General features: G+C 47.1%; 1 protein-coding gene and 2 gene segments (V, D, J or C); 2 read left to right on the top strand and 1 right to left on the bottom strand.

The window, feature by feature from the left end:
• The window catches only part of LOC109439166 (immunoglobulin lambda-1 light chain), a 316010-nt gene that overhangs the window by 86784 nt on the left and 212929 nt on the right, over nucleotides 1–16297 (top strand).
• LOC109439815 (putative non-functional immunoglobulin lambda variable 1-50) overlaps nucleotides 1–16297 on the top strand; it is a 370373-nt gene that overhangs the window by 149926 nt on the left and 204150 nt on the right.
• On the bottom strand, nucleotides 6362–14794 carry LOC109439167 (melanoma antigen preferentially expressed in tumors). Its single transcript, XM_019719413.2, has 5 exons — nucleotides 13742–14794; nucleotides 11047–11113; nucleotides 9424–9731; nucleotides 8405–9010; nucleotides 6362–7289 (listed from the first exon to the last, which is right to left on the bottom strand). The coding sequence occupies exons 2-5, from the start codon at nucleotides 11080–11082 to the stop codon at nucleotides 6713–6715; spliced, it is 1527 nt and encodes a 508-aa protein (XP_019574972.2). The 5' UTR covers nucleotides 11083–11113; nucleotides 13742–14794; the 3' UTR covers nucleotides 6362–6712.

Genomic DNA, 16297 nt, shown 5'->3' with positions numbered 1-16297 from the left:
ACTACAAACACTTGAGTAATGGTTGCGCTATGACATTACGACAGCTATGATGTCACAGGGTGACAGGAATTTTTCAGCACCACTGTAATTTTATGCAACCACCATACCATATGTGGTCTGTTGTTGACAAAAGCATAATTATGTGCCACATGACTGTATATATTTCTTGTTACAAATCACAATATCACAAATACTCAAGAGGAATGCTCTTGAGATTAAATGAGTTTATGCTAAATAATTGGTATTTCTTATTGCACATTAAAAGTTCTGGACAGGGAGCTAAAATCTCAGCCTCTCTTTTGAGCCCCGAGCCCTGCTGCACAGATTGTATTTCTAGAAGTTGTCACAGGACAGTCCCAGGAAATGGAAATGCATGAGGGGTAACCTCAGGGGGGCCTGGCCCATGGAAGCTCACAATGGCACCCCAATTTTCAGCTACACTATGATCCATTCCTGAGGCCTCATGTCCTTCCGAGTTCTGGGAGAGAGGCAACCATCTTACTTTGTGTTCTAGGTACCCCAGCATCTAGCACAGGATCTGGCATGTACAACATGGTTAATAAACTTTTGTTTATTTGGTTAATGGACAATAAACCTTTTTATATTATTGTATAAATGAACAAACCAGCAAACTTTCTTTCCCTGGCCCATCTTTCTACTTCCCATGGATTAATACTCACCAACTAGAACAGGAGCCCCACTACATAGCATGAGCTCCTCACTCCGTGAGCAAGAAAATTTCATAGACAATAGCAGTGATATGTCAGTCAGATTTCATCTCTGTCCTGATTTATTTTGGCCCTCCTAAGGGACTGCATGGAAGCATTTTTCTATCCCTCAACTAAAACATTGGCAGAACTGAGCTAGGAGGAAGAAAGAAGTGGAGCAATGGATCTTCACCCAGGACGAAAATATGGATCCAGCTCATTAAAAGAAGATAAGACATTAAATAGTCTGTGAACTAGAATAAAGCTATGCAGGTGCTTGCCAAGGCAATGAGTGTGGTGAACATGTAGAGTTCTGACGGACATCAGATGCACCCGGCACTTAACCCATTTCATATGAAACCCACTCCGGCCCTTTCAGGATCTATACCATGCTGACAACCTGCATTTCCACAGTCTGAAGTTTTCCACGACACAGACTCAGGGACCCATGTCCCTGCTCTGCCTTGCTCAGGAGTGGAAGACTTGTTGAAGAAAACAACAAAAGTTTTGTGCTTATAGATACAGAGAACAAGCTGATGGTTTTCAGATGGGAGGAGGTTTGGAGGCTGGGTGAAAAAGGTGAAGAGATTAAGAAATACAAATTGGTAGTCACAGGGTTGTCAAGTACAGCATAGGGAATATAGTCAATTTTTTGTGATAGCTATGTATGGTGCCAGGTGGGTAACTAGACTTACTGGGAAGATCACTTAGTAAATTAAATAAATGTCTAACCACTATGCTGTACACCTGAAACTAATATAAAATAGTATTGAATGTCAACTATAATTAAATATATATATATATATATATATATATATATATATATATATATATATATATTTAAAAAAAAGTATTGTGGGCAACTGCTTTGTTCTCTAGCCCTCTGAGTTCCTGCCTCTTCATCTTATATTAAAAATTCTGCTTGTCCAAATGCTGGATCACCTCTCACTCTCACTCTTCTTCTCTTTCTAAGATAATCTCTCTAGCTCTTAGGTCCCTAGACCAACACTTCTTGAGGGAACCCCAAGTTTGTCTCCTCCTGCTGCTGAAGTTCTTTCTGCTGTCTCTGGAGCCATGGATGAATCCTGACCAGAATTCATCTCAGCCAACGGGGCCTCCCTCGCCTTGGCCAATTTCTCTTTTTTAAGTTTCAGGACCTAAGACACAAAATCACCAACAAGATATGATTTTGGAAAGATGGTAATGTCATCCTCAAAACTAAAATAGCCTATAATTGAACCAGCAAAAAAAGTTTATTAGGGAATAGCAGAAAATTGCAATTTGGGACAAGCAAGCTGTGGCAAACCATAGGCAAGTCCAAAGAGACTAAAAGAAGGTAGCTTTTATTAGGTTTTAGGAGGAAATTAAGGAGGGTTGTTTTGAATTAAAGTTCATTGGCAAAAAGCAGGAGTTCACAGTTGTGGTCATGTCTCATTTGCTACAAGCAGTGAGTAGTGAGTGCATTGTTGCTGGAGCACTGGGGGTCTTCCTTTTCTAAATGCAGAAAATGAAATTTCTGTAGGAAAAATGTCTTCTCTTGTCAGAATAATTTTTTCTTTCTTCTTCCTTTGATTACAGAGGCTGCAAGGAGTGGTGAGAGTTCCCCATTCAGGGCTTCCCGACTCCACTTTTAGCGAGGTTTCCTTTATTTATTTTCACAGTGAAAATGTGCCTGTGACAATGACTTCATGTCAGCTGCAGAATCCAGGCTATTTATCTCAGAATCTAGTTGAATACCCCGCCTTATTATTAGTAGTAGTAATCTGGGTACCGATCTGGATTTTGGATCCAGTCAGCAGTTCTTCAAATAGTTGTTCTCCCCAACTCACTCTCCTAAAGCAATTTGACTTCTTTGTGCCTAGACGCCATTCTTTGAGTTTCATTTCTGCCTCTGGATAATTCCCTGGATGTGTTGCATTAGACTGTGCTCTGGCTCTTTTGTATTCAGATTCTTCCCTTTGATATCTGTATCCCCCAGCTGCCCTAAGTTCAACCTGCCTGTCTGCTGTGCAGCTGGGCTAGCTCCAGGATGAATAGTTAATACTAAGTGTGTGCCATACTCTCCCTACTTGCCTTCTGATGACATTGAGACCCCTAGACATAGGGCCTTCATCTATCTACATGACTTCTGTGCACCAGCAGTCACCACTTCCGCAGGCGTCTCGTATGGCCATCCTCACTGATGAGATATATCTCGATCTAAACTCAACTTTTCAAAACCTCATTGCCTTGATACTATGCCTCTTGGAATATTTTGATGGAAAAGTCAAAATTCTGAATAAAGAATTTTACCAGAATTTATTTCTCAAATGAGGTCTCCAAACCAAATAAAGTCCCAACTGTAGGGCACCATTTTAGAAGCAAGATGCAGCACTGGCTTTTGGTTTTCTTCCTTTACTTGCATCTGGCGGCTAATAATAATGGGTCATCCCTGAACAGAGCACAACAACTGCTTTATATACACGGTGTGATAAAAAAAAAAAAAAAAAAAAAAAAGTGAATGCTGCTGCCAAGTGGCATCCAATGGAAAGACAGGGGTCTCCAACACAGGAAGCAGCGTGTCAAATCTTAGTTAACTGTGTGACAAGTTTCAAGTTGTTCGGTGCAGTCAGTCAGGTGGGAGCTACGGTTGGGAGCAGCTGTTTTAAAGTGTGCTGTAAATCATCCTCCATCATGATATTGCTCCGTGTCACACATCGCTTCTGGTACCTGGCAATTTCTGTCAAATAAAAACATTACAGTGTGCCCTCATCCACCTTGTTCATTGGATCTGGCACCGTGCGACTTCAGGCTCTTCGCCAAAGTCCAAATGATTCAGGACATCGAGGCAGCCACGACTGCACAACTAAAGACACTCACGAAAGGACTTCCGGAACTGCTTCAGAAAGTGGCAAGAATGGTGGGACAAGTGTGTTGGAAGTGAGGGAGAGTATTTTGAGGGGGATTAATGGCAATGTGACTTTTACTGTAATAATTCTTTTTTTTAGTTTAAACATTCACCATATTGTCTGATCACACCCCGTAAGTTAGCCCTGTAGGTGAATCTCACCACAACGTTTTGAGGTGTTCTGTCTACTTTGTGGCTGAGGAAGCCGATGCCGAGATCATATGGCGTTTTACTTTTGCTCATCCTCCCAGAGAACCTGCTGTAAGGAATAGAAAATATGAAGGCCTGCCTGGGAACATTTAAGGATGTAAACTCTCACAGTGGCTGAGATACGTGCCAGACCTTGGAAGGATTGGCTACCCTCCCAAGGACCAAGAAAATATTTACAGGATGTGGAGCCTGGCCTTCGCCTTGGCACAGGTGGGCTGAGCTCCGATACAGATACATCTAATCTCGTACCAAGGACTGGCCCCGGCTCCTAGCCAGATCCAAGTCCAGTTCCTTGTGTTGTTAACACATATGCTTATTGGCTCCTTGCCGCTGTTGTTAGTGAAGTCCTCAAACCCCAGAAAGCCGAGGCAGGCAGAGCAGCAGTTGTTGTTGTTCCCTGGCCACCTCGGCTGCTGCAAGATATTCCGCCCGTGTTGATGACTTTACTTGACTGGGATTTTGCCTACGCTGATGAAGGGCCGGTGCTGTTTCTATGGCTCTAATTGACTGGGCCCTGGTGGTATGATGAATTGCCTCCTTGCTTGTTAGTGGTATGATGATATATTACCCTAATCTCTACCTTGTCTTACTTACTTTCACTCTGTAATAAAACTCTTTAACCCCTTCATCCCGGCTTGTGGTGATGTGTCTTGCGTATCGGGCCTTGAAATTAAGTCTGCGCACAGCAATCGATAATACTTATCAATACACCTGCTCATTTTGTACACTTTTCCTCCAGTTCCAGAGGGACTGGTTCCCATTCTGGAAAACATTCCCTGTAAGTTGGGTCTATGTTGGGGATGCTGAAACAGGGTGCACATCGGGGGAAAAAAAGACATCTTTTCCCGACCCTCTTTTTTTTCGGGCACTCCATCAGTTACAGAGATTTCTGTATTTTCTCTTTTCTCAGAAACAGCAAAGTGTGTCCACTAGCTGATGGGTCCATTTCTGGTTCTTTCTTGTGGGGCATAGGGGATTGTAGAAGGGCCATTTGCTGTGTGTGGCCACATAGGAAGTTACTGACACCCAGCAGAGGACAGCACGCGTGGGCATCACTGAATAAGGCAGTGGAAGGAGAAAAAGGACCGACTTGCTCACTCAGGGAAAGGAGCAATGAAGCATCTGGGTGTCTGGCCTCCCCAGGTGCTTCTCTGGGAGGCTATGCAGTGAGGGGGTTTAGATAGCCCATGGCCAGAACACAGTGGCATGGGAGCAGGGGGCCTCTTGCTCATGGGGAGGCCAATTGCCCAACCATGGGGTCCAAAATCAACAATATGACATCTTTCATTTGTATGTATTGCCCTTCAGGGTGGTCTCTCCATACCCCCACCTCCCAAGTCTTGACATTCACCTGCATCCACCTAAGTGCTCCCTAGGACCTGGCATGGGGCTGTTCACTCTTGGGACCCAAAATCCAGGGTCTCTCACTGGCTCAGAGTTGGTTTACCACCTCCTTGATAAGGAGGGAGGGGGACAGTGGGGAAGGAACTTTCCTCTCCCCCAAAGGTTCTTTCAGGTGATCTAATAATCAAACATGAGACTGATTAACAGAAGAAAAAAATAACCAAATTTAATTGCATGCGTATATATGGGAACACCAGATACATCAGAGAGTCAAAGGCAGAAGGGGAAAATGAGATATATATGATATTCTAAATATGAGGTAAAGATGCGAGGAAGGTCATTTGCAGGATAAGAGCAGATGTCCAGCGATTAGAAATTTGCCCTGCCCTATGGATATGTCATAAAAAGTTATTGCCGGTGGTAACTCTGATTATGGGCAAGATCCCTAATTCAAGTTCTTTGAGAGGTAAAAGTTTCTTGTGAGGCTCCAAAGTCTCAACTGCCTTCAGCTCAAAAAAACCCACATTCCACAGAAGCACATCTTGGGGTGACTTTTCTGAACCCCTACAGGATTATCTGGGGAGAAAGTCATTCTTGCATTGTTAGGACCTAGCACCCACAAAAGGATGTTATATATTTAATGGGGGACACAAATACTAAATAAATGTTATATGCCCATATGATCTTAGTATTTTGCTAAAAGGAATTTAGATGTTTTTACTGTCTGCAAGTAGTTGAATTCAAGAGGGGGCTGGACCAGCTGGGATGACAGGCAGGGGGTGGTAAGGCTGAGGCTCCCGCCCACCAACAGGGTGGCTGTCCCCAGTCCTGGGAGCCTGATTTGGACAGTGAAGCCCTAGCCTGGTGCAGCCAAAGGCCAGGGACAGAAGCACAGGGGAGGAGGGCTCAAGTCCAGGGCCTGGGCAGATTTAGCAGTGAGACCCTGAGAACTTTTCCTCCAGTGGCGCTCACTATAGGCCACTTAGTATGTTCCAGGCCCTGTGGATATGTTTTGTGTGCACTGACTGACTCAATAGTCAGAGGTAAGTGAGGATGTAACAGATGCACCAGAGAAAGGAACCAAACGTAGGGAATGATAAATGGTGCTGTGAACTCCTGGGGCCCAACCTTGTCCAGCCTCGAGGGTCAGGGCATGCTCATGCCTTCTTGTTTGACCAGTACCTGGAGATTCCTGAGGTTTAAACCGGAGAATCAGGTTAACATATCATAGAAGATACCAGATGGTTAACACGAGGTTCCCTTTATTTCTGACCATTTCTTTACAACCATACAAGCAGGGATAACTCCCACATTCTATTTTTCACACCTGAATTTCCCTCTAGAAATTCTGACTTATATTTCAAACTTTACAGAATGTCATCTCCCCCAAAAAACCATTAACTCAAGTCAACATTTCCCCTCCACCCCCTGAATCACCTCTCCTTTCCTTGCCTACACTGAGCAATTGTCTGAAACTGTGGCTGCTGTGCTCCTTGAAGATGCACTTATATCTGGGCTTCAGCGTCCAAGTGCCCAGAATAAAACCTATGATATATGCACCCAGCTAGACAGACATATAACAGGGACACAGAATGGGATCTGGGTCATAGAAGGTCCTGTCACCACAATCAGCACAGCGGCTGGCACTGAACCACATCATGCCAGGTCGTCCCAACTCCTGCAGCATCTGCCTCAGCCTGGCATGCACCTCGGCAAGAACGCCCACGTGGGGGTTGCCGTGAACATCCTGGTAACTCTCCAGGGGGGTGGGATACAGCACATGGCTCAGCTTGCTCAGCCCGATGGTGTGATGCAGCAGGTCCTCCAGGACGGACACAGAGATAGGGTTTCCACAGAAACTTAAGGTCGTGAGCTGGGAGCAGCGGCTCAGGATAGGCAGGATAGCAGTGAACTCGTGGTCCATGATCCCACACTCATCCAAGTCCAGGTCCTGGAGGGTGGCAGAGGCTCTCTCTAACAGAACTTGGAGGGGCTCAGAACTTACACAGGTCAGGTTGACCCCAGTGAGACTCAGGTCCTTCAGCTGACTGACGTTCAGTCTCTGGGACAGATGCATCAGGTCTAGTCCCGAAAGCAGGCAGTTAGTGATTGACAGGGTCTCCAAGGGGGTCTTCAGGCACCTGGGGAGAGACAGAGCAGTTAGTTCTGGGGGATGGAGCTGGTGGGTCGAGGGAGGTGGAGATGAGCCACCTTAGGGGAAGGGGGGCCCATTTCACCAAACCCAAAATGTTCCAGATGACAGTCAACCCCCAGGATACCACATGGTGAAAAGAAGCATTCAATTCAGTGTAAGTTTAAGTGGAGTCCTTTCTCCAGCACTATTTGTTGTGTGACTGGTTCAAGTGAATGAAACCTCACACACTCCCTTTGCTCATCTGTCAAACAGAGCGTATCAGATCCCCCCACAGGTGCTGTGAGCATGAACGGAGGTAAACATGCTCAGAGGGGAGCCTGACCCTATGTCCCAAGCAGGAGAGGAATCAGCAAATTTTAGTACTGAGAGACATGACCGAAAATGGTTTCAACTAGGGCTTCCTTCTGGCCACAGCCTGAACCCGTCACCCTTATCTCTGTGCCAGATGAGGCTATTGGGAAATGGGCAGAAAGGGCTAACCTGGGCAAGGTCTGGCAACATCTAGTGGGGGCTGCCAGACTGCAGGAACTCTCTTGGATCACTAAATCATCCACAAACCATCTACCCTTTTTTTACAATCGCTTACTCTAAAATCCTGCATTTCCCACATGTTCTCTTAGCTGAAATCTAAAGCAAAGCTTGAGAGACAGACAATTTGAGGCAGGTTTGAAGGGAGAGCCTTCTGTTGACTAAGTGCTTGAGTGCAGAGCTTAAGATCTGAAACCTCACATTTGATGGGCTTTCCTTTCATCACCACCCTCCTCACTCAATTATTTTCCATCATCTTCACTCAGACATCACTTTTTAAGGGAAGAATTCCCAAAGCCAGCCTCACCTGGCCCGAAGCCCCCATTACAGAGATTCCTGGAGAGGAATCCCTTTAATAGCATCTATCCTAGTTACTACCTCTAACCTTTATCCGGGGGTTATGTGACAACATGCAAGGGGACAGAGCAGTGAACAAGACGCTGACTGTGTGAACTTCCTAGTGACTCGTGTACTCGGGTACCGTTGATAGCTGGCACACAGGCGATGCACCATTCTTGACTGAAATGAAAAGGGACTTGCTCTGGTCTGCACAGAAACCTCACCATCCCTCACCTGAGCAACTGGTCCAGGTGGCCTTGGAGGAAGGCGATAGCATCCAAACCGAGCTCCTGGAGGTGGAGCAGGCTGAGGAACTGAGAGGTGAACTGGCTAACACACTGCTCCTCCTGCTCCAGGGTGATGTGGGAAGACATGTGGACGTGGGAGAGAAGGAGGCGGTGCAAATTGCACATCTGGCCCAGGTAAGGCATGAACTTCTCCAGGGTGGACAGTTTCCAGGTGCAATTCACTTCCAAATCCTGAACGGAGTCGAGCTGCACCATTTTCAGGATCTTCATGTTTTGCATCGACACTGAAGAAATCTTCAGCTTCTCACAGCACAGGTGTAGTAAACCTCTCTTCTGCCTGATTTTTTTAATGAGGTAAGTGACGGACTTATCAGGGGTGCCCTCCTTGAGGTAAAGGTCTATGAACACCTCCACGGAGGCTGAGGGTGGCTTCAGCCTCGCCCCTGAACCGTCATCTTTTCGCCTCTTCTTCATGGGCTGGGCCAGCTCTGGCTCCAACAATGAGCACATATGGCTCTTGGTTCCAGACCACACGGTCCAGAAGTCCTGATGAGCGTTCTTCTGTAAATCCAGCACTTGCAGTTTCCATCTCCTGTGGGGAAAACAAGAGACTGAGATGCGTTAAGATCAACAGGGTGTAACACTATGAGTTTAGGAATCTAGGCACCTGGACCAGACACCCAACAGCACTTTTACTCCGTACCCCGTATATCAGCTGCTCCTAGCACTACTGGGATCCTCCCTGGTCCCATTTTTTGGTACCTTTAAGTGCCACCAGGAGGGCGTGGGCACATGTTCCTTTGGTCACCTCTGTATCTTAATCAGCCCTACGTCTCCAGAAGCCTGTTCCCAGAGTGGCCTCAGGAATAGCTCCAAGGCCTCCCTGAGTATCCTCACTGATGCCATCAGAAGCCTGTGGCTCTCCCTTTGGCCCTGCACTCTCCCTGATCCTCCTGTATCTGCTTGGACCCGCAAGGCCCTACCCGACTACTAGATCCCCCTCACCTGGGGCGAACCTCCTGGGAAAGAAGGACATCGAGTCCATCAAGCGCAGCCTGGATGGTCTCGTGGTGAGGCTGCTGCTCCTTCATCAGGGCTCCCATAGGGAGGCAGGGGAAGGGCCAGGCCTGTACCATCACCTTCAGGGTCTTGCTGTGCTTCCCGGCAAAGGCTGCCACAAACAACGGCGGGAAGAGCTCCATGGGCAGCGACTCCAGAGCAGCAATGGCCATGGACTCATCCCTCAGCAAGCTCTGACACGCCAGTTCCACAAGTCTGCCTGGGTCCGGAAAAGTCATCCTAATGAATCTACTCTGAAACAGACCCGAGGGAAAGATCCAGGGAGTGAGGCATCCTTGTCAGGCTGAGCACGAGCAACCCCATCGTCTCTCCACCCTTCAGAGAAACTAGCTGAGGGCCAAAGGCACTGCTTTGGCAACAGTTAGGGAGTCCTCAGTTTACCCTGATTCCATTTTCTGCTCAGGGCCACAGCCACACTTCTGCTTCTGCCGGAGGCAAGACCAGCATCTCGTCACGCACCAAGGAGGGGACAATATGATCCGTGGCCTATCCTCTATCTACCCACTGCTGCATTTAATTCTAGTCCCCCTGTGAAGTGAGTACTGAAGAGCCTGAGAGCTGACCCCACCCCTTTTGGGGAAAAGTTTCTGGTTATCACTCAAGGACTAAAAAACACTGGAACAAGCATCACAACGCCCAGCACAGCCTCCTTCTAAGCTCCAAAGGATAACCCAGATGAGAAAGATTCAGGAATATCCATGCAATGGGTACTATTATGTCATCTAAAACATTTTAAATGAGAAACCTTAAAAGTAGCGTAACAGTATAACATAGCATATGGAAGTCGGAGATGAGAAAAGTAAACACTAATTCCAAGATGTACATTTTATTGTGTCTCTTCTACGAATATTAGAATTACCACTTTGTTCCAGGGAACAAAGAGCTCACATGCAGAATAAAGTCTCCACTCAAAAATGGGCTTTGGAACCTTTTCTAAGCTTTTAGGTTTTTGTTTTGTTTTGTTTTTTTAACAGAAGCTTTAACTAGTATCACAAAACCATAGCAGATATGACCAATTATTACTGATCACAAACTAAATATTTAAAATATCATCAAAAATTTTCAACGAATTAATGTATTTTATTTAAAAAAAAACCTGTTTGGTTAAGAAAGACAGGTATCCCCCAACTTCCCAAAAGTTCGTGTTACGACGCTTTTACAAAAGACCTACCTTAGTACCTTTCTTGGCTAACTGAATGAAATCCAAAGAAGGTTTCACCATTTCGGCTTAGCATTTGCAAGGAAAACTGTCCAAGGGATCTTGGCCTGCAGGCCTCTGGAGATCCCAGCTGAGGGCGTCAAGATGGTAGCGTCCCCAGCTTAAGGCTCCTGACTCATGGAGGACTATGCAGTGACTCATGCTCCAGCCTATGGTCCCTCCTCGGGCTCCTCAGAAGCAATTATAGCCCTTTCTGGCCACACCTCCCTTTTCAGATCCTGATATTTCAACTTCCAATGGAAAGCAAAACCTTATTACTGTATCTCCATCCAACGAATTGAATCATATGTCAATTCATGAAAGGAAAAGGAATAGAAAAGGAAACCAACCTGGATGTCCTCTCGCCGGGGGAGTCTGGGCCTCATCAGGACTGTCCAAATGTTCGAGTTAAGACAGCTTTATGAAGACAGTGGTATCATCCCCAAAGAAAAAGAAAAAAAACAAAATAAAATTCCTGAATATCAAATAGTCACTTATACTTGATGTTACCTAAACTTGCAAATTGTGTGCCTATTCACAGATGAACAGAGGTACAAACTGAGGGACCCCTGGTCTTCTAGATCAGAGTTAGGCTTCCCTGAAGAAGGTCAGGTCAAAATTACAACTAGGAGTTGGCCAGAAGGGAGAAGCGAGGCATTTGTAACGAGACCAAGGAAATTACCCAAGGCAAGGTGAAATAGTTGTTTGCAGAATTCAAAGACTTTCATCTGAATGAACTTGAGAACTTAAAAGGGGAATGGCTAAAGAGGAAACCAGGTGGCTTCCTTACACCCAAGGTGAGGGCAGGGAGGAGATTCAGTCTTCTCTCCCTGAAGGTAAAGGGCATTTCCTCCCAGAAGGACTAGATCAGCTCAGCAAACTGGTTTGAGATTAAATGTAGGAACATGGGCTGGGGAGACACCAGAAAAGAAAAAAGGCCAGTGGAGAGGTTTGGCGACTAAACCTGGGACGTGGCTTATCCAATTCTGAAAGCCACTGAGGGGTGAGACCTGTGAGTTCTTTAGAATCTTGGAAGCAGGGAGAGATATCAATGTGGGCCAAATGCACGTATCCTTTTCATCAAGGAGCTGTGACCAGAGGACTTTCTCTTTAGGCTCAGGCATCCTCTTCCACATCCTGACCTTTCACAGGCGCATCAGGACCACACGTGTTCCAGGGATCTTGACCCTGAACATGATCACCAAAGGCCCCTTCCCAAGTATATACCGGTAACTGATATTCCTTAATCCTAAGAAACAACTGATGCACGTGCAGATTCAAAAAGATCCTTCTGGCCCAACCGTAAGCCTCTTGGTTACACAGATTTTGATGGGAGAGCACCACTAATCACAAGAATAAAACTCAGTTTTTCCTCTCTTTCTAGATTAAGCACAGTGCACAAATACCAACACTGTCTCCCTCACAATATCTGAAGCTGTATTTAGCATTTAAGGATCTGCCACATTTTGGGACATCCCCATGCTGCACTGGACCACAACTGGTTCTTCTGAAGTTTTAAAATACAGACAGACCCTCTCCAGCCAAAGAATTCTCCAGGCTATTCTCTACCCCCTGCATTGTGATGCCCAAACAATTGTCACATTCTGATGAAGAGATTACTACCTTGGTGTTGACCAGAAAATTCCAGACTGGTTATGTTTCTGGAAGGGGTTGAAACTGCAATTAGATCAGGTATTAAAATCTAGGTTTGGTATCATGGGCTTTTAGCACGAGGGGCCCTATTTTGGGTTTGTGATTTTCTCTTTCACAGTATGGCCCTGGACTTGGGGGCTGGGAGTGTCCAGAGGGCCTGCCTTTGTCTGCTTTGGCCTGGGTGAGGTGGCTGTCCCCCACCCCCACTCCAAGGGCACATAGGCCAATGGAGGGTGCAGGTTGAGGGAACAAGTGGCGAGCACTGGTCTTGGATACAAAGATAGGGAGAGGTCTAGACGGAAGGGGAGGGCCCAGCCTTGGCATTCAGCCCTGGAGAGCAATGCTCCTCAGGACTTATGAGCCTCAGGATTCCAGAAGCACTGGCTTCACACTTGACAGGAAAATCCTGTCCTGTGTTGAGGGCTGGCAGGAGGCACTGGGGCAGAGCAGACATATTCACCCGGATGTCTCCAAGCCAGCTGATCTGCTCCCACAACACCCAGACTCCCCCTTTCCTCAATCCTTGATTTACTCAAAAACATTTACGGAGCGCCTAAGGTACATTGTCGTGCGGGGAGGCCTGCGGGGTCTCTGCTCCTGCTCCCCATACAAGAACAAAGGATATGGTGGGGCCAAAAAGGAACACCCACGGATGAGCTATACAATACTGTTGCTCTCTTTCAAGGAGCATCCCTTACCCACAGTGGTCCAAGGACATGGAGAAGTGCGACCAAAACCTACCTGACACCAAACACAAGTCGAGTCTCTGGGGTCTGATGCCAGCCCTGCTCTTTCATCCTTAGCAGTGTTTCTGAACATAACCATGGCTTTGGGAATGGGGTCCCCAACACCCTATAGTTGCTTCTCTTTTTTTTTTAGGATAGTCATCACTTTTTTTTTTTAAATTTATTGAGGTGACAATTGTTAGTAAAATTACATAGTTTTCAGGTGTACAATTCTGTATTACATCATCTATAAATCCCATTGTGTGTTCACCACCCAGAGTCAGTTCTCTTTCCATCACCACATATTTGATCCCCTTTACCCTCATCTCCCACCCCCCTCCCCTTACCCTCTGGTAACCACTAAACTGTTGTCTGTGTCTATGAGTTTTTGTTTCTCATTTGTTTGTCTTCTTCTTTTGTTGGTTTTGGTTTATATACCACATCAGTGAAATCATATGGTTCTCTGCATATAGTTGCTTCTTATGAAAAGGCAGTAGGTGAAATGCTCTCTTGGAGAAATGACTTGAAAAAACTAACAACTGCTCCTGCTTTTCCTCCCCCGCGAGGGGTCTCAGGATGCACATTCCACCTAGTTCCTCCATGAGGAGGATGGAAGAGGCAACAGGGCTTCTAGGAACACCTGAGAAGGCTCAGGGGCATAGCTTACCTGAAGATGTCTTCTGTCCACTCTAGTCCAGCTCAGACTGGCCTCAGGTCCTCCAATTTGGTTTCCCTGGTCTCCCAATGTCTCAATCACCTGTGTGCACCCAAATCTGAGAACAAGAACCAAAATGCTCCAAGAAGGAGAATGTGTGTTAACACAAGTATTTAGGAAGCCATGGGCTCCTGTGAAAATCTGAGAACACTGCTGAGGAAACTACAAACTGGAGATGCGATCCTCCAGTAGGAATCACCTCTTAACTCCAAACCTGACCATCAATTTTTCATTGGCTGAACTAGAGGACAATCTGAGTGACAAACCTTGCTCTCTGTCAAAAGTGACCCTTCCCCCAAGGCCACTGACCACTGTCCTGCAGCCACATGTCTGCCCCTTCTTCTGCCTGGCCCCTCCAGAAGAGCCAGATTCCCAGAAAAGCTAGCCACCCCACCTCAGGTGCATACCAGGGCCAGCTAATGAGATCAAACAATAAACACAGGCTCCAGAGTTCGATGAATTACTACACCCAAAACTTTTAAGTGGGGTCACTTTTACGGAGCACGTGACCTGGGCTCAACCGAGTAAACCACGTTTTTTCATTTGGTCATCACTCCAATCCTCTGTTGTGATAACTCATTTCCAAATGAAAAATGTAGGCGGGGAGGGGTTGGGAGTTACGGGTGCATAGTCTAAGGTCACCCTGCGAGAATGTGTAGGGACCGGGGTTTGAACTTACGTTTTCTTCAGACCACGCTCACTACGTGAGCTCCCTGCACAGCAGCTGGAGGGAAAGAAGCGGATGCTGACTGAGCGAGCTCCCCAGAGGTCGGATGGAAACAGAAGTATCTGACCAGCCCTGGCTTCTGGTTCCTTCTCAGGCAAAATCTCAGGAGATCCTGGGATCATGAATGGGGTCGCCCAAGGAGTCCAGAAGGGGTTTAACCGATTGGGAGGGGTTGGGGCTTTAGAGAATGGGGTAGGGTAGGGTGGGGGCATGGGGATTTGGAGATTGGATGGTACAGGGTGGCGTGGGGGTGGGATGGAATGGGGGATGGGTGGGTGTAATGGAGGATGGCGGTGGTGGGGGTTGGTGAAATGGAAGATGGCGGTGGGATGGGGGATAGGAGTCCCGTGGCAGGATGGCGGTGTGTGGAACTAAGGATGGCGGTGGGATGGTGGGATAGGGGTAAAATGGAATGGGGGATGGGGATGGGGTGGCAGGATGGAGGTGGATGGAATGGAGCGCGGCAGTAGCATGGGGTGAGTGGGGCCTCTGAGATGCGGAAGTAGAGAAAGGAGGCCTGAATCCCCACCCCCAAATTACCCCTTACTTTCCCCTCCAGGGCCTGTGCTTCGGGTGACCACTTTCTCTCTGCAGGGTGTAGGGTGCCAGGTGCCGCGTCCCCTGAGCGAGGGTTCTCGCCTCACCCCCACCTCCCTATTCTAGGAAAGACTGTCCCTGCTGTTGGCCACTCCAACGCCCCCTACTCTCTGGACTTGACCATTTCTGTAACCCCTGGAGCAGAGCCCAGCGGGGATTCGATTAGATTGTCCTCTCTCCGAGGCAAACTTTCCTTAGTCTTCCTCTCGAATTTGGTTTTCCAGAGCTCTTTCAGAAGCCCAAATCCCTGCGTTTGCTCTAACTCACCTCCCCCAGTCCTTCGGATGGCTTCAGTGTTCGCTGCTCCTAGATACAGGGCTTCTCCTCTTTTCACCACCAAACCCCTTTGGACAGAGTCACAACTGGGTCTCAAAACTGAAAATGAATTGGGACCCTCCTGAGGAGGGAGCGGGACAACAATGCTGAGGACAGGTGGGGAAGCACCACGCCAGAGCCTGCAGTTCCGCTTCTCAGGGAGCTGCGCGCTGCGCCCCTTAACCCTGGAGATTGCAGCTCTGGGGCCACCAGGGGGCACCTGGGGCCTGGAATCCGCAATATTAGCAAGGTCTGTGTCAGGTTTTGGCACCAGCTTCCTGCCAGTCTCCTTAGGGGAGAAAAGTCAGGCTTATGGAGACTTGGCAAGACCCAGGTGGGTGAGGATCCTTTCCTGGTGAGGGAGTGGTTAGAGCAAAGCAGAGACCCCAGCCCTGTCATTCAAGCTGGCCTGAAGGACCTCCTGAGAGTGTTTTGAATTCAGCTTCATCCCTCAGGACTGGGGAGTATTCAGCCTCTTCAAACTGTGAGACTGTTTTACTGAAAGGGGCGCTGTGTGGTGGAGTCTGGCACTGTGTCCTTGTCATCGAAGTGAACCTTTTACCGCTGACCATAGGAAGGTTGTGGTAACTGAGAGTAATAGGCAGATCAACAAGGCTGGCTTTTTTTTTTTTTTTTTTTTAATAGCTCTACCCTGCCATTCCCCCAGACATCCCCATGTCTATGGGGTAGCAGAGTTGAAGGTTTCCAGCTATGTAGATGAATGAATGAATGAATGAATGAATGAATACAAATGAGACCATTGTATTGACCTGCAGTGGACCTGGGATTGTCACCTAGAACAAAGTTGATTAAAAACTTTTTTTTTTTTCACCTTGGAACTGGAGACTCAGCCTCCCAACACTTTTTTA

Source organism: Rhinolophus sinicus, linkage group LG16, assembly GCF_036562045.2.
Source record: "Rhinolophus sinicus isolate RSC01 linkage group LG16, ASM3656204v1, whole genome shotgun sequence".
NCBI lineage: Eukaryota > Metazoa > Chordata > Mammalia > Chiroptera > Rhinolophidae > Rhinolophus > Rhinolophus sinicus.
Note: the sequence above shows the minus strand (reverse complement) of the source record. Positions and strands in the feature narration are given on the sequence as shown.